General features: G+C 40.7%; 1 protein-coding gene across 3 annotated transcripts in view; it reads left to right on the top strand.

The window, feature by feature from the left end:
- LOC126412923 (discoidin domain-containing receptor 2-like) overlaps positions 1-27,346 on the top strand; it is a 911,045-nt gene that overhangs the window by 834,448 nt on the left and 49,251 nt on the right. For all 3 annotated transcript variants that reach the window (XM_050082831.1, XM_050082824.1, XM_050082815.1), the window contains exons 14-16: positions 6,471-6,662; positions 18,009-18,101; positions 26,046-26,187. In XM_050082831.1, the coding sequence (XP_049938788.1) occupies positions 6,471-6,662; positions 18,009-18,101; positions 26,046-26,187 (427 nt within the window). The remainder of the gene's footprint in view (positions 1-6,470; positions 6,663-18,008; positions 18,102-26,045; positions 26,188-27,346) is intronic.

Genomic DNA, 27,346 nt, shown 5'->3' with positions numbered 1-27,346 from the left:
GTTGATCCAAAGATATGATGAACAATGAACGCATTGTTGCTATGTCATTCAGAACTCTAGTATCATCCAAGCTGTGGCAGATAATTAGCAATTTTACACAGGGAATGTTCATATACACAGGGAATGTTCATGGAATTCACAAGCACAAGTTGAGAGATATTGTTGACATTGCCGAAGAAACAGTGAGGTTGTACCATTTATAATGGCAGCATTCTTGATGGTGCAACCAATGTGGCAGATTTTCTACTTAACAGCAGAATTGCGGCATGGCACAGAAATTCAGGCTCACCACGGTGGAAGATGGGGTATCATAGGTGTGATAGCAGGATAGTGACACACCATAGAGATACAATTTCCAGATTGTTTATTGCTAGGCACAGTATACGTAACTTGTGTAAACATTATAAGCATGCAGAGAATACTAACTCTCCTTGCCTCTTATGGCAGCAATCTTTCTTTCTTCCAGTCAGAAATGTTACACTGTCACAATACTAATTTGAGCGTACAACTACTATTTGGGGTCAGTCTACTTTTCAGAAAAAAAGTATTATTATGCTGTTATTGTTAGTTTGTTACTTATGCACACTTATTGCAGTAGTAGGCTATCAACTCTGAGTCTGACACTCAACTGTTCTCCCTTAAAATTAGGGAAATAGCAGCAAGGGACACCAAAGGACACCAGATGAATTGGAGGCCTCATTCAAAATGGTGAAGAAGCTATTCCAGCAGCCACTGAGGGAATGGGATTCATCCAACTGCATATTGCGGTGTGTGTTGGATAAATTATGCCTGTCATCTGCACTCTAAGGTCATACTTGGGTCATTAGAGAGACTGGCAGAAAAGGTTGAGAAGACCCGCCTTGTGCATGGAGTTTCAATGAAGCTAACAATTTGCTGCATTGTCCTCATTGGTTTTGAGTTGAATGGAATGACTGAACCAGAGACTTTGAAGATTCTGTGAAAAGCTAGGCTGAGTCTTTTTATCTTGTGCCATAGGTTTGAAAACTGTAGGGTCCCTCTATATGAGTCAGGTGTGCACTACACATCGGAGGCTGCTACTCAGGTAGCTGACTGTGCGTGAGTTTACACAAGAGTTTCTTAGATTAGGCAATTCTCACCAATCCATATAATGAAAGCTGTAGGAAACCCAAAGCATCAGTGTAACATCAAAAGAAATGCCTCCCATAGGTAAGATATTAAAATCCTGATGGTAAACTGCCAAAGCATTTGCAACAAAGTGCCAGAGTTTGAAGTGCTCATGAAAAGCAGTCAAGCTCACATAATACTAGGTACAGAAAGCTTATTGAAACCTAAAATTGATAGCAGTGAGGTTTTTGGGGAAAATTCAAGTGTATATCAAAAGGATAGGCAAATGGGAAATGGAGGTGGTGTATTTGGTGCAGTAGACAAGAAACTCGAATCCACCGAGATAGAAACTGAAGCTGCATGTGAGATTGTTTGGGGAAGATTCAGTATCAGGGGTGGGCATAAAACGATAACTGAATCCTTCTATCACACATCAGTGGAGACTTTAATCATCCAACAATTAATTAGGAAAATTACCGTTCTGTTAGTGGAGACCATGATAAGACATCCTGTAGGAAAAGACAGATTGCTATATACCATAAAGAAGATACAAGTTGCAAACAGGTACAATTGAAAGACACCTACATAAAACTTTCAGCCACAGCCTTCATCAATAAAAGAGAGACACAAACCATTCACACATACAAGCAAGCACACCTCACGCACACATGACCCTTAACTTCGGCACCTTGGGCCAGAATGCAACACTATATGGATATGGATGATATGGAAGCAGCAATCTGGAGGGGACAGGGAAGGGGGAGGGATAGTAGTGGGGAGAGAGATGAATGCTGTCTGGTGGAGTGTGCAGGGACTAGATTGCCAACAGGTGCAGCATCAGGAGGTTGTGGGCAGGGAGGTGGGGAATAAAGGAGCAAAAATGGAGAGGAGCGTGGAAAGATGGGTGGATGTGGTAGCAGAGGGCTGCAAATAAACAAGTTGGGAGATGAGAATGGGAAGGAGATGGCTGGACGGAGGGGGTGGGAGCCGGTTGTGTGGAGGGTGTGGGTACAGTATGTTACTGTAGGCTGAGGCTGGGATGATTACAGGAGTGGAGAACATATTGTAACAATAACTCCCATCTGCACAGTTCAGAAAAGCTAGTGGTGGAGGGAGGGATCCAGATGACTAGGGTAGTGAAGCAGCCATTGAAATTAAATGTGTTATGTTCATCAGCATGTTGTGCCACAGTGTGATCCACTTTGCTCTTGGCCACAGTTTGGCAGTGGCTGGTCATCTTGGTGAGCAGCTATTTGGTAGACATACCAATATAATAAGCTGTGTAATGATTGCAGCAGAGCTGGTAAATGACATGGCTGCTTTCACAGGTGGCCCGGCCCCTGATGGGCTACGATAAACCTGTGACAGGACTGTAATAGGAAGTGCCGAGTGGTCGGATTGGGCAGGTTTTGCAACTACATCTGCCACTGGGATATGAATCTTGTGGCAAGGGGTTGGGATTGGGAGTGGCATAGGGATGGATGAGGATGATGTGGAGGTTGGGTGGGTGATGGAACACCACTTTAAGAGGGGTGGGAAGTATCTCAGGTAGGATGTCCCTCATTTCAGGGTGTGATGATAGGTAATCAACCCCTGGCAAAAGATGTGGTTCAGTTGTTCCAGTCCAGGTTGGTACTGAGTAATGAAGGGGACACTCCTTTTTGGCTGGTTTTTGGGGGTGGTGGGAGAACTGGGGGTGTGAGGGTAAAATGGTGTGGGAGATTTGTTTGCAGACTAGGTCTGGGGTATAGTGCCTGTCTATGAAGGTTTTGGTGAGACCTGCAGCATACTGAGGAAGAGAGTTTTTGTCACTGCAGATGTGCCATCCAGTATGTTAAGTATCTTTTAATTGTGCCTGTCTGCAAGTTAACGTGTCTTCTTCACAGAAAGTAGCAATCTTTCTTTTCCTACATGTTGATATTGATACCTGGAGTTTCCATTATTTGATAAGACATCCTGTGGAACATTACTAATTACCTTCTCTCAAAACTACCTAGAACAGATAATTAGGAACCCCACTCATGATGGAAATACATTGGATGTGATGGCAACAAATAACCTGATCTCTTTGATGATGTCCACATCGCAACTAGTATCAGTGACCGTGATGTGGTTGAGGTAACAATGGTTACCAAAGTACAAAGGACAACTAAAAGAAGCCGAAAGATATATATATATTCAGTAAACTATATAAAAAATCAGTAGTGTCGTATCTCAATGTGGAACTTGAAACTTCCAGCACAGGGCAGGAGCATGTAGAGGAACTATGGCTCAAGTTTAAAGGAATAGTTAACCATGCACTGGATAGAAATGTACCCAGAACAACACTTAATAATGGGAAGGATGCTCCATGGAATACAGTTATTGCAAAGAAAATTCTAAAGAAACAGAGACTATTGCAAAATAGGTGTAAAAACCAAGTGCAGGATTATAGATAGAGAGATGCTCAATGAAAGGTGTTTGGCTGTCAAGAGAGCAATGTTGATGCCTTCAATGACTACCATACCAGAATATTATCAAATGATATTTCACAAAACCCAAATAAATTCTGGTCATATGTAAAGGCTGTTAGTGGCACCAAAGTTAGTTTCCAGTTTCTAGTGAATGAGACAGGAACTAAAACAGAGGGTAGCAAATCAAAAGCTACAATGCTTAATTCTATTTTCAAATGTTCCTTTACAATGAAAAACACAGGAGAATTGCCTCAATTTAACCCTCATAGCACTGAGAAGATCAATGAAATAAGAGGTCAGAGGTGTTGAGAAACAGCAGAAATCATTAAAATTGAACAAATCTTCAGAACCTGATGGAATCCCTGTCAGTTTGTATACTGAATTTTAAGCTGAGTTAGCCCCTCTTCTAAATTAATCTATCATAGATCCCTTGAGCTAAAAACTGGGCCCAAGTCTTGGAAAAAAGCACAGATCACACCTGCCTATAAGAAGATTTTTGTAATTTTGACTGGTAAGAACTGATAGTCTAACAAAAACGGATTTCTGTGGTCTGGGAGCTAACAAGTGAATTAAAATACATTCCCCTAATTACAGAAGGCTAAAATATGTTGTTAGTTTCAGTTTTCTGATTTTATTTTATTTCAAAGTTTTTTACCAATCAAGCAGTAATCACCTTGCACAACAATGAAGTTATTTTTGTTGTTTTGCTAAATATATGTGGTTTTTATTAATCTTTTCCGCAGATGCAGTCAATTTATAAGAAATGAAGTGTTTCATTCCACACTGTTGGCTAGTTTCAACTGTTCACTGGATTTCAAGTGCCCATTTCATCTTCTGGCACATATAGCATTATACCATAATAAAGAACCAAACACGAGACAGTACAGTACTGGTGCTCCAAGAAAATTTGCATCCTGAAAAGCGGCCTACTTCAGTGTGGATCTGCACATATGAATGTGCCCTTTAAATCAAATTACACGTTTTAGTTTGGTTTACGAAATTACTATGTTCTTGGAGTATCCTCTGATGTCTTATTTCTTTTATGATGTCATGTAAGATCTCTTGTTACATGTCTACAAACATACGGGCTTCCTATGTCATCATAGGTGCCGACGCACAGTACCGCGTGTTTTCTGGTTCTCTCTGGCAACTGTTGAAATGAACCCATGTCTAAGAGGTTGCAGGAAAATATTGCGAATGGTTCTTTGAAAAGCATTACTTTCAAAGGAAATTTCCTTTTACACAAGGTGAATTACGTTAGTGTGAGAATGTGCAATGAATTTCTTAAATCACAGGGCATTTGACTCTCATTTAAAACTGAACACTTTGAGGACCAGCCACCTAGAATAATTTTGAGACCGGAAGACCAGGCATTAATGCCATTGTTTAAAATTTTACTAGTACAGCTGTGTGACGTATGTTAAAGTGTAACACACGTGAAAATGACCAATATTGTATAGGAAAGCTCAGCTTTTCTTGTAGTTTATTAATCTTCAAGATCAATATTATATGTGAAGCTTAGCTTTTCTTGTTGCTATACTACGTATATTAATTTAAACTATTAACTTTTCCTATTTATATGTACATGCTACTTAACAGTGATGTTTCTATTGGCTGACTACATCACGTGTCCTATGCTCTTATACCTGCTGTCATTACGAGATCATATGACATGAGCTATGATTAGCTTACAAAAGTGCATCGTAGTCTCTAATTCATAGCTTCGGAAAATAATGTGCTGTGTTTGGTGGAATTCGAATTTATACTTTCGTGATATGAAAATATAGAGCATACACGTTGCAGCACATCGAAAATCTTTCCAAAATCTGTTTTTCTTCCCCTTGTTGAGTTTCTTTTTCGAAAGTGTCGAGAAGCTCTACGCTCGTGTGTGAAATCCTTACCATTCAAAGAACTGATATTTTTACAGCTCCGGAGGAAAGTATACTGTTGCTTATCGTGGAAAAAGTGTATTTTCACCTTGGAAGAAGTGTACTTTCATGTGGTAAAAAGTGCTTGTTTAACTGGGAGACCCGGGAAAAAAAATCTGTTTTTTTTTTCCCCCAGTCCACATGTACACCCTGTATCTTGGATGGAGAGTGACTGTCAGATGTAGAAGTAACTTTGGGTGTGCTCCAGGGAAGTGTGTTGGGACCCTTGCTGTTCATATTGTATATTAATGACCTTGCTAACAATGTTAATGGCAACCTCAGACTTTTTGCAGGCAATGGAGTTATCTTCAATGAACTACAGCCCAAAAGAAGCTGCATACATTTCAGTCAGATGTTAGTAAGATTTCAAAGTGGTACAAAGATTGGCAGCTGGCTTTAAATGTTGAGAAATGTAAAACTGCACTCTTCACAAAATGATAAAAACGTAGTACCTTATGACTGTAATATCAATGAGTAACAGTTGGAATTAGCCAACTTATACAAATACAATTTTTTGTCTGATCGGTTGAGAGTGTACAGAGACCCTCTGAACTGGGAAACTCTTTAGGGTAGATATAAACTGTCGCGAGAAAGTCTGTTAAGAAAGTTTCAAGAACTGGCTTTAAATGACTGGTGCATTAAGACATACCCTCTGCCATGCACCTGACAGTGGTCTGCGGTGTATAGATGTAGATATCGATGTAGAACGTCACAGTAATCTATTGCAGAAATGCCCCTGAAAATTTCTTTGCACATGTTTGTGCAAACTCTTCACATGGTAGTTGCTGTCTAGTATCCATTTCAGTGTTTCAGACTGAAGTTAAGAAGGTGACATGAAATATTATGTCTCATCATCATAATCAGCAGCAGAAGTGATACACAAAATTTATAATACTATAATAAAATTCATTATTAAAAAAGCCATGTAATAATTTTTTTGCATTCTTTGATCCTTCCCTAACTGAACATAAAACTCAGCGCATTTCTCATTTATTCTTTCCAGGCATGATTTTGAAAGTGAAGCACATATTTTAGCACGGCTTAAAGATCGTAACATTGTGCAACTACTAGGTGCCAGTCTGACCACTGAACCACCATGTCTTGTATTTGAGTACTCTTCCTGTGGAGACCTGAATCAATTTCTACAGGAGCATGTTGCTGACACATCACTGCCTCGTACCACCAAGACATTGAGGTAAGATAAGGGCATGCAGATAATTTTTATGTAACCATAAAAGGAAACTTTAATTTTTAAGTAAATGTTGCTAAAAGGAAATATCTTGAATCCATATACATAATTCACTTTTGCAGTTTTTGTAACAGATTATGGACCAGCTATCTAGTGTTAAAATGACTTAGATAAACTACAGTGATCTATAGAGTAAATAAGCTGCAGTGTATTGGAAAATATTTGCAACACAAGTAGGGATCACAAACTTTCAGAGGGAGGAATAGCTTGGAGTATTCCTAATTCATACTGTCTTTCTTACATGGTTTCTCTGCCATTTTATGCTTTCAGAAATATGTAGAAATTTCAAAGATAATAATGAATAGATAGTCACGTTAATCCCTGCCACTTTTATACTTATTTGTATGTTCTGTTTCTTTCATCAACAAATAATTTAATATGACACACCTAATATTTTCTGTATCACTTGTACACCTATATCCTCATGCATATGCAGAGTGGTTATTAATGCAGTTAAGATAATGTACATCTTTTTAACTCTGAAAATCTAGACACGATACAGAAGAAAACATGAGTGTCACAGTGTGTGAGAAAACTGGTATCAGACTGTCGCAAAGAAAGTCATCCTCAGACAAAAAAACACTTTTCACTTATTGGTAGTCACCCCAGGCCCCCATGCTCCCTCTCCCCATGTAAGTGTGGAGCACGGCGGAGAGGTTATCCGGAGGCCCTATGGAGGTGCATAGGAGACTGGCTGCAGCAAGATGTAGTAATCCTCATGCCAGAGGTGCAGTTGAATATGGGTCCGGCTCTGGAGATGGGAGGCACATCAGCTTGTCTCAGTTCAGAGGGAGCACTGTCATCATTTTTGTGCACTGAGGGGAGGCCTGAGGGAGCATCGTCTTGGGGCAATGTGGGAGACAGTGCCTTGGGGAAGTGTCCCAGGGTCCAAGCATGTGCAGTGATACTGTTCAAGGTTTGGCATTGACCAAGATGCCACTTGCGAGCAATCTATGTAGCCTCGTAAGGGGTTCAAGAGCCGCATGTACGAAATCATCCCGTAACATGCCCAAGTCCTTATTAAGGAAAATGTGTGGAGTGCTGTGATGCTTAGGTGGTGGTGTTTGAAGGTTAGAGATGTGCTTGTACATGCTCGACCAGGACGGATAGTGAGTCTTGAGAGGGAGGTAGGATGCCATCCACAAACTTTGCAGGCAGGATTAGTGACTCACTGTACAGGGTTTCTGTGAGTGATGCATCCAGGCCCTCCCTGTGCTCTCCATATACAGCTAGAAGTACCCAGGGAAGTGCCTCGGGCCAGAGACTACCATGGCACATGAGCACAGTCTTGAGTGACCAGTGCCAGCATTCGACCAGGCCATTGCTCTGCGGGTGGTAGGGCATGGTGTGGAACTTCGACACACCACACAGAGCACACAGCCAGTCAAACATGTTAGACTGTCCATCGCCAGGGACAAAGGACATCCAAATTAGGAGATCCACATGTTGATGACATGCAGGCAACAGTGCTAACCATGATGTCCTCCAGTGGAACTGCCTCAACCCATCAGGTGCCCCGGTCCATTGCAGACAGTATGTATTTGAAACCTTTGGGCAGAGTGAGTGGACCATAAGATGGATGTGGACATGCCTCAGCCTGCCCAGGGGGGAGAGGCGTACCTGCCAACCTTTCTACGTTGACGGGGAGTGAAAACCCTTGCCCATGTGCAGTAGTTGGCAGTCTTGCTTGACTCCCAGCCAGACATAACTTTTGGTTACCAATGTGTTGGTTGCTCTTATGCTCAGGTGGGCCAAGTTGTGTAAGGCATTGAAGATGTCACATCACAGTTTGGTCGAGATGACTGGTCGGACCCTACATGCTGATTTGTCGCAGGGCACAGGAGTCATCGATCAGGTCCTAAAGGTCGATAGGAGCAGTGATTATATTGATCCATGAGAGGTAGTCCGCCACCATGTACTCTACCCTGTAGATGTGTTGTGCATTTGTGGAATACTGGCTTATGAGGCCAATGTGGCAAAACCTGCATGGAGGGAAATCCTGAGATGAGTTGCGAATGGTATCAGCAAAATGTTTATGTCCATGTATATAGTGAAGGGACACCCTTTGATATTGGCATGGAAGTATTTGATCGAATCATAAACTGCTAAAAGTTGTTGATCAAATACTGACCACTTGCACTGAGAAGTTGACAGTTTTTTCAAGAGGAACTGGAGTGGTTCTGTCGTATCACCCATATGCTGCTGTACCACAATGTGGATAGGGACACTTGTGCTTCTGGGATGGGGTGGGCAAGGATAATGGCCTCGGAAAGTGCGGACTTCAGATTGTTGAATGCGTCAATCAGGTCATTTGTCCAAGGGAGATGCCATTTGCCTGACGTGTCCTTCCCATCAGTGTGTCAGTCAAAGGTATCTGTATGGGAGCTATGTGGGGATGGTCTTAGTGATAAAAATTGACCATATCTACAGAACATCTTCTGGGAGGGGCAGGCTGAGAATGAGCTTGTCCCAGTCAACCATCAGACGGAACAGTGTAACCCAGAAAAGTGATGGTGGTGCTACTAAGCTGTGGCTTTTCATGTTTCATCTTGACACTGTTTGATTCCAAGGCCACATGAACTTGTTCAAGGTGCTGATGATGCTTGCTGACAGATGATGATAACATGAGAATATCATTGAGGTCTGCATACCAAAGGAGAAAGTTAAACAACACTGACCCACTAAAATGTCGTGTTTGTGCGGCATTTTTAACACTACATGGCATGAATAGATACTCAAAGAGCCCAAACAATGTAATGATAGCAATCTTAGATATGTCATGTGGGTGCTTGGAAATTTGATGGTACGACTTATGGTGTTGAGCTCTGAAAACACTCGGGCACCATGTAGCAACTGTGTGAAGTCTTGGATGTGGAGAATAGGGTAGTTAAATAGGCTAGTTATCGATGACCGTATGAGAATTTAGAGTTCTGTAATCACCGCACATAAGGAATGTACCACCTTTCTTTAACACGAGGTTTACTGGCGTGCACCAGTTGCTGCCTGAGGGCCGTAGGATACTTGTGTTGAGTGAGTCTTTGACTCTTTAGCATAGCATAGCTTGAACGTGTTGAGATATTATGTTGAACTGAAGCCCCCCCTCTGTGGTATTTATTTTGTGACAGTTACCACTGGTGATGGTGCCTTAGCAGCAAATGAGGTGTGAGGGGGTGTCATGTGACATGAGCTGGGGGTCACTGGTAGCTGATCAAACACAGCATTGACAGGAGGCGGATTGTTGGCACGCGGGAGGTGGGATTGGGTTCGCCAGTGGTGCAAGTGATGTGTCAGCTGATATCAAGAGATCGCAAGCAAGGTGCCCTGCGACGGCAGGTGCTAAGTGTGATGGCATGCTAGCAGCAAGGACAATGTTGCAATCGCTATGCATGTCATGTGGAAGCAGGTGCAGTTGCTGGGCCTCATGTAGTGGTGTCTGTGTAGTTGCTGTGTATGGAGGGAGTGATGGGGCAGTCCAGGTTGCAAATGTCATGGCAAGATCGTGCTCAGAAGCCCAGGTGTTGGTACAGAGGCTACAGAAATCTCCAAGTACACGTGACAGTTCATGGGAGAGGAGCTCCAAGTTTTGTGCACAGAAGGCTGCTGCCTGAGAGCACTTTTACGAGAGATTGGAGAGTGTGATTATGATCTGAGAGCATTGCATGAGGGTTGCCAGTTGCAGTGCTGAAGGTACAGGCATTGGGTGCAGTATGTGGCAGTTGTCACAGGAGATCAAAGCACCTGTAGAATGGTGAAGTACGATGGCCTGAAGGTCAGGCAAGAGGTCGTAGTGGTGGAGGAAGTCCAACCTTATGGCAGGTTCATCAATTTCTGACACATACAAAGTCCATGGAAAAAACTTATTGTGAGAAAGGCAGAGTGATAACCTCATATAGCTGTGAATGGCGATATGTGACCTGTTTGCAATAGCAAGAGGTAACGAAGCTGTAGAGGGATCAATAGCCATTGCCATTGCTGTGGCTGGGGTGATGCTGACATCTGCTCCTGTGTCCACAAGGAAGTGGAGGCCAGGCGTGATGTCATGCACATAGAGACAGTGAGTGTGTGCCTGAGGCAGATGCTGTATGACCTGGGCTGGAGGTGCCATGTAGCTTCGAGGCGGGACATGGAAGATAAACGTGCCTGTTGTTGGCATTTGGGTGACTGCAAGGAGGCCTGCTGTTGCGAGCAGCAGCACCAAATGTTGCTTGAAGCCAACAGTACAAATAAGTAGGGTGGGGATGCAGTGTGGATGGGCTGGGCCGTTGCTGAGTGCTCGAGTGCCGGTTGGGCGTGGCTTCAGTTGAAGTTGGTGTACATTGGGATGTTGATGCTGGCAGTGCAGGCTGGAGGGCACTAGGCAGCAGTGGCATAGCAATAGCAGACTGGCCCAGGCGGGAAAGGCTGCAGCCACTGTGTAGGGGAGAGGGTACTGCGGAGTGCGCTGCCCTCACCACGGTGGTCAGTGATGATGCTCGAGGCATGTGTTCCCTGTGTTGAATAATAGTCAATGCTTGGTCAGTGAAATGGAGGTGTGACTTCAGAGGGGCCATGATATGTGAGAACAATTGCAGCTGTAGCTCGTAAGGAAGTTTGACTAGCCACAGGGTCCAGAGAGTGAAGTCGGGCATAACTTTACTGTCGAATTGGGAGCGAAGGTGCCGCCAGAGCTGGGACGGCATGCATTTGCCCAATAGCTCATCGTGAATAATGTGGTGTATGGCTTCCATGGGATGATGGGAGAGGCGCTTGATGAAGTAATTTTAGCCAACATATTTTTGCAATCCTTAGTTGGTGCAAGCAGTAGATCATTGACAAGGTTGATGTAGTCATGCAGATGACTGATTAAGCAAATTAACTTCATGCTATCATCTGACATACCATTGAAATCAAGAATATTGTCCAGTAGGGCAAACCACATTGTAGGATTATCTTTTTGCAAGGCTGGCGCTTTAAAAAACCTCAGAGGGGAAGTATTACAAATGGGCAAGGAAGCAGCTGACATGCACTGAGGCAGGGGAGCCATATCGGCCTGTGGTGTGAAATCATGACTGAGTGATACAGGATTGTTATCAATCCGGTGACTCAAGCAGCAAAAGTCTGGCCTGGCTTGTAATTGTATGCATGTTGAAGTCCGATAATGTCCAGAATGGGTGCGATCCAAACAGATGCGCTGGCAACGGGGGCATTGCAGGAGGAGCATGTACAGGCAGAGCAGGGGTGGTGTAGTCCATAACAGCAGGGCCGGGCATGTGGGAAGCAGCAGCAGCAGAAAGCTGTGCAAGTGTGGACAAGGCAGTGGTGCCGTAGTTGGAGCCAGCAAGTTGGCACGCAAGGTGTGAGAGCAAAGGTGTCTGGCATGACAGAAATGACCAGTGGGTGAGAGGTGAGAAGCACAGCAAGTGTGAGAGTGGAGGCATCTGGTGTGGCATTAGTGACAGGCATCTCCGAAAATCTGTGTGGGTGGAAGGTGAGATCCACAGCGGTGCAAGTGTGTGACGCAATGGAGAGAACTGATGTTGCCGCTAAAGCAGGTGGCAGAACCAACACGGAAGAGGCGAAATGTGATACCTGGTGAGCATGCAGGCGGACCAACATGGCCGAGGCAACTGTCATCGCCGAGTAAGCATGTGAAAATAAAACCGTGTGACAGGAGTCCATCGTGGTGGGGGGTGGGGGCATTGTGTGTGGATTGTGAGAACAGTGCAGAATTAGGAGCCAAGTGGAATGAGGCAGCATGCTGAAGACTCACCAAATGGGCTATTTAGCTCCAATCTTGTCCATGGGCCAGCGAAACAGAGTGGAACAGCGTGGTGACACCCTTTACAAGGATAAGGTCAATGAGCAGGCTGCTCTGCATGATGCGGTCTGCAGCAGGGGAGATTGGCCTTATTGTGTTGGGTGAAGCTTGCTTGGTGGCCTCAGAAACTTTTGAAATGAAGTCATGTAGTTCCGCCTTAGCAGTGAGTGACGAGATAGATATGATAGTAGATTCACAGTCACTGTTGGCATGGAGAAGTCCGAACATGAAGGACTAATATGGTCCATGTTGCCAGTGATCAATGGGAACCAAAGCATATGAAACAAAGGTCATAAACACTCACAGTTTTTTAATGTTACTAACAGTTATCAAGGTCATCGTTGTGGTTATTAACACAGTTAAGGCAACATTGGTCACTAAAAACACATGTTTCGATGGAAATACATTTATTAGACACTGAATAACTAGACACAATACAACAAAAAATATGAGAGTTACAGCAGGAGGGAAAGCCAGGCATTGGACTGCCCCAAAGAAAGTCATTAATAGGTAAAACACACTTTTTACTTATCAATAGTTGTCACAAGAGCAAATGTAACTATACAGCACATGATTGTTGTTAATTCATACCTCTGTTATTCACTGCCATTTTCATTCTATTTGTGAATTAATCGAGAGGTTGTTTATGCCACAATACATATGCTATGATCAGTACCTTGTTCCTCTAGCTCTTTTCAGAGATACAGGATTGAGATAATATAATTATTTTACAGCCTGCCTTGGTTACTCGTTGCCAAAAGACATCAAGCCTTGTTTCACAAAAGAACATTATCTTTTTGTGTAATTTCTTGCAACATTTCCCTAACACTTTTCTTCTGAGTGAACTGACAAGTTGCATCACTAGCAGTTTATTTCTGTGTTCTTTCAATCTGCTTTGTGGATATGAATATACCAAACACATGAAAATGTCATGCTGAAGTCTTCTGTGTGGTGTCCAAGTAGATATGCTATCTTCTAGAATTTTCTCATTAAATTAAAGTCATCCTTTCATCATGTGTACAAATGATTTTTTGCATTTTTAGTGCCACATACTGGTAACTTCATGTTATGATTTCTAGGAGAGCAACAAGAAAAAATATATTTTTGAAATAGCAGAGACTTGTGTTTATATCAGTGAAGTTTTGTTTTTATTGTGTATATGCCGAGTAGTAATGTACATAAATTGTCAGTTTGGTCTGTAGAGTGGTCCTGTGTACATAACTCTTTAAAGCCATTGAGTTGTGTGTGTTTTGTTCATAAATGAGAACTGGATGAATAACCATTGGTGAATGAATGACAAAACAAAGAACCATGATATTCCAAAGTTTGTAAAGATTTATGTGGAGTCTGCCATGCTATCTTCAAGAGTTAAGAAATGAGTGGATTCAAATGGACACTTACTTCTCTTAAAGCGGATTCACGTGGAGGACACCACAATCTTCTACCATACATGAAAATATAGAGGAAGTACACAATATGGTATTGGAGAATCAGTAAGTAAAATTAGAGAGATGAAACCACAGGCATATAACAAGAAATAGTCTTGTAAATTTTAGATGTTTAATGTTGCTAATAATAAACTACACAATCCAGTCACATTAACATGGCCACCATCTACGTTTGACGTCAATGTGCAGTAACTTCTCACAAACGGTAGGTGACTGCACTAGCAATGGAGGGAATATAAAACATGTTGGGAAATGCAGCAAACAGAGCAGTTGTTACAGCAACGCACAAATTGAACGATTTATCTGATGTTCAAAAGGGCATGATCTTTGGCTTTTAGGCCAAGGGTGGAAGCATTTCCGAAAGAGCTAAGTTTGTAAACTGCTCTTGTGCCACTGTGGTTAAAATATAACATGCATGGCAAAATGGTGCTATCCAAAACTGACGCCGAGGCAACTGTAGTGCACCATGAGCCCTAATGACAGGGGTGAATAACAGCTGTGATGTGTACGGGTGAACAGAAGTGCAACAGTTCGGCAAGTGACCACCCAGATGAACCAAAGAGCTACATATTGTTTTAGTGTTTGGAGAGTTAAATATTTTGTCTTGTCACTCTTAAACAACATTGTTGAAACATTTGTCATTTTTAACTGAAGAGTAGGATTTGCCAATTCACTTGATCAGGCGATACAGTGTAGTAAAACTTGTAGGTGATTGTCTTCCATCTGTAAGCTCTCTGAAAATAATCTATAATTTGTGCAAATATGTCATATACAGTGCAAAAGACACTTTGTGTGTGTGTAGAGTGCAATGTGCTGCTGCTGTTTGTTGATGTCATCAGTCTCAAAACTGGTTTTATGCAGCTCTCCATGTTAGTGTGTACTGTGCAGGTCTCTTCTTCTTTGCATAACTACTGCAAGTTACCACATCCTTTTCAACCTACTGTTTCTATCCAAGCAATGGTCTTCCTCAACAATTTTTTCCTCGCAAACATCCTCACATTACCAAATGTTTGTTTCTTGATGCCTGCCCCCTTATTATGGCAAAATGTGCCTTAAACTTCTCTTCTCATTGATTTCATTCAGTACCTCTTCATTAGATACTCAATCTACTCATTTAATATTCAAACTTTTCTGTAATACCAGGTTTCAAGAGTTTCTATTGTCTTCTTGAATGTACCATTTAGTGGTGGAATGTGCTATTGTTATTACATGCTAATCTGATGATGTAGTAGTGTATTGTATGCTAGTGTAATAATATGCTAGTGTGATGATAATATGTTTCTGAAATTGTACTGGTACCTTATCTGTTCCACTGACTCTCAACCAGAGATCAAATTATCTTCAGCTTCTTATACCACCCATTGATTTCTGTAGCTCTATTCTGTATTGTGGCAATTTGTGTGAGCATTAATTATTCAATGGCCTGTCAAATTCTAAATGCATTACTAGATTACCTATTTCTTCCAGGTCTTCTATCACTGTATGGAACCCTTCTCCAGCAAAGAAACATTAATATGTATCTGCTGTCTCTCTGCCCTTTCTTATGCTTTCAACTGAGATTTCCTAAATGCATTTCATATACTTCACCTTGACTTTTTATTTTTCCCCTAAATGAATTAACTCTTTCTGTATGTAAAGTGAGGCTTTCCAGTGCCAATACCAAGGTAGGCAACATACTAATGAGAAAGTCCAGATAATACGCCCTGCTTAGTGTTTGTGATAGCACATATGGCCCTATTGATCTTTCGCCAAGTACGCCTACCCATATGTTGATTGAGAATCGTTGTTGATGCCCTCTTTCCTGAATTTCTTGGGGATTTACATCTGCCTATACATGCTGGTCAAGTAAATTCACAACACTGTCTCTTGTGAACCCTTCCTCATTGGTAAATAAAATCTTGATGTGAACAATGGATCTGCAGCATACTTCTGCAACAGCTATTGGCAGAACCACCATCTGCCATGATGATAGTGTGGCCTTAGGGCCTGAATGCACTGTAGATTATATGGGTACAGCAATTGTTCATGAAGTAACCCCCAGATAAGAGAGTGGGACATGGTGTCTGATGCTGCTGATTGCCACACACTAGTCCTAGGGGTTTCTTCCACTGAACATAGCACAGGCTCCTCCATATCACACATGCAGACTGTGCAAGGCCTTCCACTGTCCACTGTCAGACTTCCGAGGTGCAAGGGTACCAGTGTCCCTAAGATGCTGGAAAATTCTGTGAACCAGCTTATCAGAGGGACTCTTTGCTATGGATATTTTTCAGCATAGAGGGCACAGGCTGGTAGGCTATGTCCATTTGCTAAACCATAGCAGAATATCACATCACCATTTCACTTCTTGAGTAGTAGGCTTCCATTGCTACAAGTTGTGGAAGAGAGAAAATGTAAATGTACTACACCATTTGTATGTACAAACAGCAAAATAACAGTAAACACATAAGTGAGTCCACATTTGGAAGATGCTAAACACCATGATACATACCCAGGGTTGACAAGTGTGTATAATAAGGCACACAAACCCAACAAAAACTAACATAGCCTACAACATGACTCGGACCACAAGACTGTCTGCAAACCACTTAATGAAAGGTAGAGCACTGTGAGTACGACATCTTAATACCCTGCAGACACATTTGATGGAGCACCAATGCAACAACTGTGCTAATATCTGCAATCAGTGTTGTGCAGCACAATCTGTAAACACATGTTTATCTCGGAAAGTATGTGTTTCCAGACCCATGTTTATTGTACTTATTTTTCTTTTTTCAATGAGTACTACCACCTCTCAAAGTGTTCAACACTTTTCTTTGAACACCCTGTATTTTTTTTCTGTTATAGATATGTCAGAGTTTTTCAAGAGTTTTGTTTCTGAGTTTTTTCTACTTCTTTTTTATTATATAAGCCCTTCAGCTCCTGTGATAGCTCTAGTTTTTATGTAGCATTCCATACAGTTACTTAGCTCATTACTCATAGTCTCCATTTAATTTCAACTTTGCCTATTTTCCCTTTTATCAGTATTCCACTTGCCCATATGGTACCTCATTTTCTTCTGGGTTATGACTGGAATCCATATCTGTACATAAATATTCTCTGCAGTTTAATTACTAGTTCATTTAACTTTAATACTATGTAGGTGACCTCTCCCAGTCTTTTCTCTTGTCATTTTTGAGGAATATAAGTATGTTTCTTCAACCATGTGAAATCTTTTACAGAAATTCATATGTATTTTTTTACAGGAATTCATAAGTATTAATTTTTACTCATTTCACTTTGCAACATATATTTGCCACTGATATTTTCCAGACTGTCAGATATTTATCCCCTTTCACATTCTCATGGTTGATAGCAATGGCTTCACTTTCCCTCTAAGAAGAGTAGCTCATAATGTTTTTAGGCAAGTTATATTTTTAAATTATGATAATAAAAAACATAAATTTATTTATTTATGTCATTAGGATAAAAATGAGTACTTTTATTTATTCTCTTTTTTTAAGCATTCACTTAAACCTATAGCCTAAACTGCAGATTGTAAATTATCTGCAACTAATTTTCTTACAAATTAGGTAAAGCAATAAACATATGATATCTAAAATGCTCTTGTAATTCCGTATTCTTTCACTTGACTTGTCCTATATTAGTAGAACATAACTTGTATAATGAGTAATCAACAGGACAAAATAAAAAATCAAATAACATCAAGTCACAGCTACTAAACATTCTTTTTTTGTATTTATTTCACTGTATGCTCTCCATACTGCTCTTCCACTACTCATGTAAGTTTTTCATAAGCTTCATGACAATGATTCACATAATAATTTGTTTAGCACCAGCTTTCTCTCATATGCATTTTTTTTTAATATTTCAAAATTATGTGATTAGTTAATTCAGTTCATTTCCAAATATGTGTCAATAAAAAATCTTGAAAGAGAAATTACTTTTCTGAGAGAGAGATGATAAAGAATGGTATAAGAAACCTTGCCACTGTTTGTGATTTATATGGAAGTTTATATTATCAATTTACTTTTATTTCTGTTTTAGTTTTGGATGCCTGATTTATATGGCCACGCAGATAGCATCAGCAATGAAATATCTTGAGTCTCTGAAAATTGTCCACAGAGACTTAGCAACCAGGTGAGTGTGTTCTGTATTTTAAAAGTATTTGTTTGTAGGGCATTTTTCTATTAATAGCCCACATAAAAATCTACTGTAAGCGGAACTTAAAGCCTGTTTTATTTGTGTTTGCACATTAAAAGTCACTTACTCAAACAACAAAATAACATTTTGTTATAACCTTCAATTCACTAATAATTTGCGTGGATATACAAACATAGAAACAATTGTGAGTTTCATACTACCAACTCTGTATCTGTCACTCAACTGCCGTGCCGTGACATGCGGCCAGCGCTGTTCATAGCTAGGTGGCGCTCCCGCGCTCAGCCGAGCTGCGGAGCGCCTCTATCGCCGTGTTCGCGTACTGACGTAGCGGCACTTTTAAATCTCGTGGCACTGTCACAACACATTTATCATCTGAAAAGATACTTTATCCATCAAATAATTTTATTCTTCCACGAAAAAGATGATGCAAATAGTTCAGAATTCATGCAACTCCAAATTTTATTTTTAACTGAAATTTGAAAATTTTGAATTTCTGGCACATGCATTTTTATTTCTGTGTTCAGTCAGCCATGTCTTAAGAGTACTTTTTGCTTCTGTTTTCCAGTATCCTTTCCTGGTCCGTTTCACAAATGACTCTATGTATTTTTAATCACATTCTCATCATAACAACTTTATCACCAGCACAACAGGTATTGCCGTCAAGTGCCATACGAAAATATAACCACCACCACTAGTTTAACTCAAAGACTTCTTGTTGGTCCGCAGCTCGTGGTCGTGCGGTAGCATTCTCGCTTCCCACGCCCGGGTTCCCGGGTTCGATTCCCGGCGGGGTCAGGGATTTTCTCTGCCTCGTGATGACTGGGTGTTGTGTGCTGTCCTTAGGTTAGTTAGGTTTAAGTAGTTCTAAGTTCTAGGGGACTGATGACCATCGATGTTAAGTCCCAGTGCTCAGAGCCACTTCTTGTTGGTGAACTCTACTTCACTGAAGAAAATCTTCACAGAAACTCTTAAATTTAATGTTTTAAGTTAACACAGGGCGCTGTAATAGAGTAGTGTCTTCTTGACGACCCCCCCCCCCCCCCCCCCCACACACACACACACCCAAATGGAAAGTGAGCATGAAAAAAATATGTTCTGTGTTTACAGTATTTTATTGCCTGCTGTACATGAGTACACCGACTGGACTGAATAAGTTCCTCATAAGTCACCTTCAGTATTAATTTACAAGACAGGGAAAATATAAACCCACATTAGGTCATGTAGTGCAATTAAGTGTAACTAACAAATGCTTAACTACCTCAGAGAAAGCATTTTCTACTTTTATGAATGGAATTTTGGAGTTTTACTTTCATCCTGAGATTTAATAAAGCTTTCCAAAAAATTTCTGCAAACTTACAGTTTATACTGGTTGTCAGTGTGCTGTTCTTGGATAAAATAAAATTTAAATACTGATTTTAAGCAATGATTGTAATTCACCAAAATACACTTTGAGACAAAACAAATGGCACACCATGAAGGAATTATCCTAATAATGAGATGGAAATTGGTAGATATGAGGTGCAAGTACATAGAAACAAATGATTACAATTTCAGACAAAAATGGATGATTTATTCAAGAGAAAGAACTTTACAAATTGAGCAAGTCAACAACATGTTGATCCACCTCTGGTCCTTATGCAAGGAGTTATTAGGCTTAACATTGATTGACAGAGTTGTTAGATATCCTCCTGAGAGACATGCCAACTTCTGTCCAATTTGTGTGTCAGAGTGTCAAAATCCTGAGATGGTTGAAGAGCCCTGCCAATAATGCTCCAAACATTCTCAGTAGAGGAGAGTTCTGATGATCTTTTTGGCTGAGGTAAGGTTTGGCAAGCAGGAAGACAAGCAGTAGAAACTCTTGCCATATGTGTGGGTATTAGCTTGCTGAACCCCAGGCCTATAACATGTCTGAAAACATGCAGATGACAGTGGGCGACCAACTTGACTGTCTCCCACCATAAGGCCAACAACCAGGAATGATGCTCTTGGGCGCCATTTCTTTTCATAGCAGGATCCCTTTGATTGTCATCCATGGCACCCTTACAGCACAGTGGTATGTTGACGATATTCTACGCTCCATTTCGTTGCCCTTCATGACAAACGATCATGGGCTACATTTCAGCAAGATGATGCCTGCACACTGCTTGTCTTCATGCCTGCCAAACCCTACCTTAACCAATAAGGCAGCTGGATCTCTCCCCAACTGAGAACATTTTGAGCATTAAGGGCAGGGCCCTTTAACCAGCTCAGGATTTTGACAATTTAGCTCCATTTGGTCAGAATTTGGCATGATATCCCTCATGAGGACATCCAACAACTCTGTGAATAAATACCAAGCTAAACAATTGCTTGCAAAAGGGCCAGAAGTAGACCAATGCGTTACTGATGTGCTCAATTTATGAAGCTTTTTCTCTTGAGTAAATCATACATTTTTCTGAAATTTCAATCAATTGTTTTATCTGTGCATGTGCATCCATTTTTCTGAAATTTCAATCAATTGTTTTATCTGTGCATGTGCATCACATCTACTGATTTCCATCCTGTTCAGATAATTCCTTTGTAGGGTGTTTGTTGTCAGGCACAGCAAGTTTAGTCAACAGCCTAAGCTAGAAAAAAATAAAAATTGACTGTAGCATCAACATTACATGAGAACTGAGGAGATTAAAAGTCAATTGTAGGCTTCTTACAATACCAATAATTTTCAATAGCTGTACTTTTGAATTTCATGGTTTTCAGAAAATACAAAGCTGTTTTTTCTAAAGAATAAAATGAGGTCTTTCAAATAGGGCATTTCAATCGTAAAACAAATAATTATAAACAGGGTTGAATTTTTATTGACAAGTTTTGGATATCTCACTACATCATTTGTTTCTACACAAATTACTTGTACTGTCATTATCAACTACATGTCTGCTCTGAATAATGTAACAAAAATACACCCTGGATAAGAATTTGGTGATTTTGCACACTATTTGTATTATGTATAGAAAAGATAACAGAAAAGAAAAAAATAGAATTTAGATAAGAAGTGGAGTTGAGGCAAATGGAGCTATTCCTCTTTGCTACATTTGATCCTACTGTTTGTACAATCATATGCATATCTGAAGATGATGATATATAACTCTGAAGTTGACAAAATCAGACAATGGAAAATCCAGGATGAATAAGATATTGTACAATAAACAGCAAAAATAATCTGACAAAATTTTCATGACCGTTTGGTAATGTCAAGTGGTTAAATATCCATGAGCTTCTAGTTGAGCATTTCTTGAGCATTGTCAAGAGGCAACTGTCACTGCTTGACAGTAGCCAAGGCACATTCTGTCAAAATCTAATAGATAATTAACCAGTTGGCACAGCAGGAAGTTTGGGAAATTTTTATCTGTTTATACTGCTGTAAAAATGTGTTATTAGTACATAGCACAAATAAATACAGCTGATTAAATAAACTGGAAGTGTATTTACAACGGAGTGAGTCAAGACAAGCAAATGCCATGTAGAAGTAATACTGAATAATTGATAGCTGTACAAACATCAACAAAAATTTGATGTGACCCATTGTCAGTAAGAATGTGTGTTTGAAAACTGATTTACTATGTCTGATGTCTTGCTTCTATGATTGCTGTCTACTCTCTACTTCTTCCAAGTGTGATTTTTTTGCCTTTGCTCAGAGATTTACTTATGCTTCACCCAGAATTTTCAATTATCATAGAAGTACAGATGTTGCCACATGCAGGGGGTTGACAAAAATGTGGAAACACCAAAAAACAACACATTACCATGCATAAAACAGTGTAGGAATCATTGGCATTCAAAACAGCTTTCAGTTATCTTGGAATGAATAAACACAGGTTCTGTAAGGTTTTCAAGGGAACCTTGTACCGTTCTTCATTCAAAATAGTGGCAATTTCAGGTAATGATGATGGAGGTGGACAGCGAATGTGCACCCTTCTCTCCACAGTGGAGCATAACATCCTTGGCAAAATAAGCTGTGTGAACTGGGGCCCAGTCATCTTGAAACATAGTATCACCATTGGGAAACAAATATTGTACCACGGGATGGATTTGATCAGCCAAACTGACCACATAATCCTTGGCAGTAATGCAGCTTTGCAGAGTAATTGTGGGGCCTATAGAATACCATGATATGGCTGTCCAAATCATCACCAAACACCCACCTTATTTTCCTTGGCAAGAAGCAGTGTGCATCGTAAGTTTTGGGGCAGCATACGCCAGACATAAACTCAACCAGAAGATGTAAACAAGACTCACTATGCTTTCTCATTATGGGCACTGGCATCATTGATGTGTGGTTTTGGAATTTCAGCTTGTCCTGCAATTCTGAGCTTACGAAGCTTCCTCCAAGTTGTTTTGGTGCTGACAGGGTTCAAGAGTGTGAGATTTAGTTCTGCAGTGACTTTTGCAACTGCCACCATCTTATTTTTCTCCACAATCCTCATGAATGGCCATTTGTCAGGATCACTCAATACACACTTCCATCTGGGTTGTGACTTAGCAGGTGATGTTTTTCCACTTTCCCTGCATGTGGTATAAATCTTCAATAGAGTGCCTCTTGAAACAGAAAACACAACAGTTACTTTGATTATGAAAGCACCCTTCATACAAGTACTAACAATTTGCCCATTCATTTTCCCATGGTCGAATTCATTAACTCTGACATGATGCACTCACGACTACACAGAACAATGTTTTGACCATATTGACACTCGTAATGTATTGAGGACATTGCACAGAACTTATTTGTGGTAAAAAAAGCTAGCATCTGCATTTATGTTGAAGTATGAATCTCTCATGGTGTTTCTGTATTTTTGCCCAACCCCTGTAAATAATAATGGAAGTTTCAAGAGGGTGTTTATGAAGCCCTAAGAGTAAGGAATATTGACGTAATTCAAGAACATCTGTGACACAGCACTGATATACATGCTGAAAATGTTATGAGAAAACATTTGAGGGAAAAGACTGAGGCAGGACAGCAATTTGAATCAAAATCTGACCATTCAGGTCTAGGTTTACTAATGCTTGCCTAAATCACTTATGGCATATCTGAGATAGGTTCATTTGAAAAAGACATGGCTGATTTCCTTCCCTATCCTTCTCCAATTCATGCTTGTGCTCTGTATCTATTAAACACCTTGTCACCTAGATATTAAACCCTAATCTTTCTTCCTTCTTTTTTCTGCTGCAGCTGCAACATTCAGAATTCTAACTTGCTGGCTGACAAATTATGAGGAAGACCATCAAAATCATGAATTAAGACAGTAAATTTCATATTAAGCTGTTTCATTTGCATATTAAGTTGTACCACCTGCAGATAAAGACCTGAATACTGGAGATTAAATGCATAACCAGTCAGCTGTGCTATTCTTAGGAACTAGGACAAAGAAAGCATAATGCTATATCAGCTACTCATTACAACTTCTTACCATGCTGAGTTGGGGTGAACATGAAAATGACCACCAGTACCAAATGTTGGTGGGTAGTGCCAGCAGTGTGTGGCATCCCAGGCCGAGAACCACTGTTTCTGTTCATTACTAGTTATATTGGATAATAACTGATTCGAAAACATTTTTGAGTAGAAAGTCTGTCAATGTAAAGGCAAATCACTGTTCATAATTTGTCATTCAGTATCAGCAAGCACAGAAAAAGTTTGCAAAACAGCTATTTTTCCTAATTAGTTATTGTCCATAATTTGAGAATAAAATACAACTATTTTGGGAACTACTTCCAAGATATTCCAGATCAGTCCTCTCTTGGAAGAGTTCAAATTTGTGTTGTGTACTGAAATCTTTAGGTGTACAGAAGTCTTCCATTGACAGCAGATTCCTCTACCAAAGTAACTTTCTGAACATCTTGGAAGCAACCTTGAATTCTTTTTAATAATTTAACTTTGGCATGTAAACTCATTAGACTTTATATAACACTGCAATGACTGATAGACATAGTACAAGAGACTGACTCTGCATTTTGGGGGAAAGGTATTGAAATTCCTATCTAGCCAAGCTGATGTAAGTGTACAAGGTTTCTGTATATTGATCAGCGTGAATACCAGCACTGTTCCTTCCAAAAAGTCATGTATGTACCACATATACCCCATTCTCCCTCCTTATCTGAGCTTGTCACACATCTCTTATAACCTCATTCTTGTGACTCTTCAGCCTTTCCCAGCAGATGTGCTGTAAATAGTCTTCACGGGTTTGCCGCAAGATCACATTGTGCAAATGCCACAGTATCTCCTTGGAGCAATTGTCTGACATCTTCGGGTGGTTCAACCTTGCTGGTGACTAGGTACGACTGACGGGATCTGCACATTGATGTCCCATTTGTAGAACATGCTTATGAAGAATGTGCAGGTGCAGAAATAGTGCATGTGCAATGATTTGCAGATAGATGGTGCCATATTCAAACTCCCTCTGCCTGAAAATCGCAGAGCGGCTCTCCTGTGCGTGCGCTGTATGCTGCATTTACCAACCGTGCAGCCATATGATACTCACCAACGGCTGCACTAGACCAATGTTATGACGATCCTGTTACAAAAGAATCTTCATTTTCACGTTCAAATTCAACCTATGGAGCAGAATGAAGATATGAAGACACCCGCCACTCTAGCTGGCCTTTTAGCCATATTTTGGTGCTATGATGTCAAGAATCGGAAGAGTCCTTGGAAGATATGGAATTAAGTGTGTTTTTCAACCATCTGCAAAACTGAGAAACCTGTTGGGTTTGGTTAAGGATGACCTTGGCCTGAGGAAATGTGGTGTGTACAAGATTCCTTGTCAATGTGAGGCAAAGTATATAGGCCAGATGTGCTGCACAGTACAAGAATGCTGCAATTAACATCAGTGTCATACACGCCTTTGTCAACCGGAAAAGTCGGCAGTTACGGAACACTGTCTGAATACAGGACATCGGATGATTTATGAAAAGTCGGAAGTTTTATCTAAGGCATTATCTTTCTGGGATTGCATCATTAAGGAAGCAAAAACATATCCGTACAGCCGATAATCTCATCAACAAGAATGCGGGATTTCAACTGAGCACAGTCTGGAACCCTGCATTGGCTGCTATTAAATCACGAAGCGAAAATGAAGATTCTTTGGTAACAGGCCCATCATAACATTGGTCTAGTACGGCTGTTGGTAAGTAACGGCTGGCCACACTGTTGGCAAACACAGCGTACAGCGCATGCACAGGAGAGCCGCTCTGCGATTTTTGGCAGAGGGGGTTTGAATATGGCACCATCTATCTGCAAATCATTATGCATGCATGATTTCAACACCTGCACGTTCTTCGTAAGCATGTTCTAGAAACAGGGCGTGGGCATGTGGATACTTTCAGTTGTACCTAGCCACCAGCAAGGTTGAACCATCTGAAGATGTAGGACAGTTGCTCCGAGAATATATTGTGGAATTTGCACAACGTGATCTGGCAAACCCATGAAGACTATTTACAACCTCATTGTTGATGGGACATTAAAACCTTATCTTTCTTCTTTCCTTTTCTTCCACTCTAGTGATCATATGCCACTGTTGAGTTTTACTTAAATCTACCTTAAGTTGCTCAGTTGGTTCATAAAAGGACAAGAAGAAATAAAAAAGTACACTACACATATTTGAGGATGTAGTTCAAGGAACAGCTACTTGTAACACATCGTAAACATACCACTGACTGTAACTCAGAAGTGGAAGGGCTGTAGGCCATTTGTATTAAAGCACATTTTTCGTTCTCTCTTAGGCCCAGCTCACTCTTAGATACTTGTTGCGTTATTTCTCAGCCTACCGTGTATAAAATATATGCCATTTGTGCAGTATTTACTGTTGTATTCAGGTGTGACTTTTCTTAAAATTCATGTTTTCAGTTGTAGTTGTGTTGTTAAGCATAAATTCGTATTTGTTATTTTAGAAACTGTTTAGTTGGCAAGAACTACCACATCAAAGTTTCCTATTTTGGAATGAGCCGCAGTCCGTATTCAGCAGACTACTATAAACTTGAAGACTGGGCAATGCTGCCTATAAGATGGATGGCTTGGGAGAGCATATTACTTGTAAGTAAAAACCAATAACTGTTGAATCAGAACTTAACAGATAACACATAGACTTTGCTGGTAACATTTACAGGTTGTAAATAAAATAATCTGAGTAATAGCACAAGTAAAGTTATACAATAGCAAGATGATTAAGAACTGATGAACAAGGGTACTGGACCTTGCTGTTGGTGGGGAGGCTTGTGTGCCTCAGCGATACAGATAGCCGTACCGTAGGTGCAACCACAACGGAGGGGTATCTGTTGAGAGGCCAGACAAACGCGTGGTTCCTGAAGAGGGGCAGCAGCCTTTTCAGTAGTTGCAGGGGCAACAGTTTGGATGATTGACTGATCTGGCCTTGTAACACTAACCAAAACAGCCTTGCTGTGCTGGTACTGCGAACGGTTGAAAGCAAGGGGAAACTACAGCCATAATTTTCCCCGAGGGCATGCAACTTTACTGTATGGTTAATGATGGTGGCGTCCTCTTGGGTAAAATATTCCGGAGGTAAAATAGTCCCCCATTCGGATCTCCGGGCGGGGACTACTCAAGAAGACGGCGCTATCAGGAGAAAGAAAACTGGCGTTCTGCGGATCGAAGCGTGGAATGTCAGATCCCTTAATCGGGCAGGTAGGTTAGGAAACTTAAAAAGGGAAATGGACAGGTTAAAGTTAAATATAGTGGGAATTAGCAAAGTTCGGTGGCAGGAGGAACAAGACTTTTGATCAGGCGAATACAGGGTTATAAAAACAAAGTCAAATAGGGGTAATGCAGGAGTAGGTTTAATAATGAATAAAAAAATAGGAATGCAGGTAAGCTAGTACAAACAGCATAGTGAACGCATTATTGTGGCCAAGATAGACACGAAGCCCACGCCTACTACAGTAGTACAAGTTTATATGCCAACTAGCTCTGCAGATGGCGAAGAAATTGAAGAAATGTATGACTAAATAAAAGAAATTATTCAGATAGTGAAGGGAGACGAAAATTTAATAGACATGGGTGACTGGAATTTGGTAGTAGGAAAAGGGAGAGAAGGAAACGTAGTAGGTGAATATGAATTGGGGGTAAGAAATGAAAGAGGAAGCCACCTGGTAGAATTTTGCATATAGCACAACTTAATCATAGCTAACAATTGGTTCAAGAATCATAAAAGAAGACTGTATACACGGAAGAAGCC

Source organism: Schistocerca serialis, chromosome 1, assembly GCF_023864345.2.
Source record: "Schistocerca serialis cubense isolate TAMUIC-IGC-003099 chromosome 1, iqSchSeri2.2, whole genome shotgun sequence".
Lineage (NCBI taxonomy): Eukaryota > Metazoa > Arthropoda > Insecta > Orthoptera > Acrididae > Schistocerca > Schistocerca serialis.
Note: the sequence above shows the minus strand (reverse complement) of the source record. Positions and strands in the feature narration are given on the sequence as shown.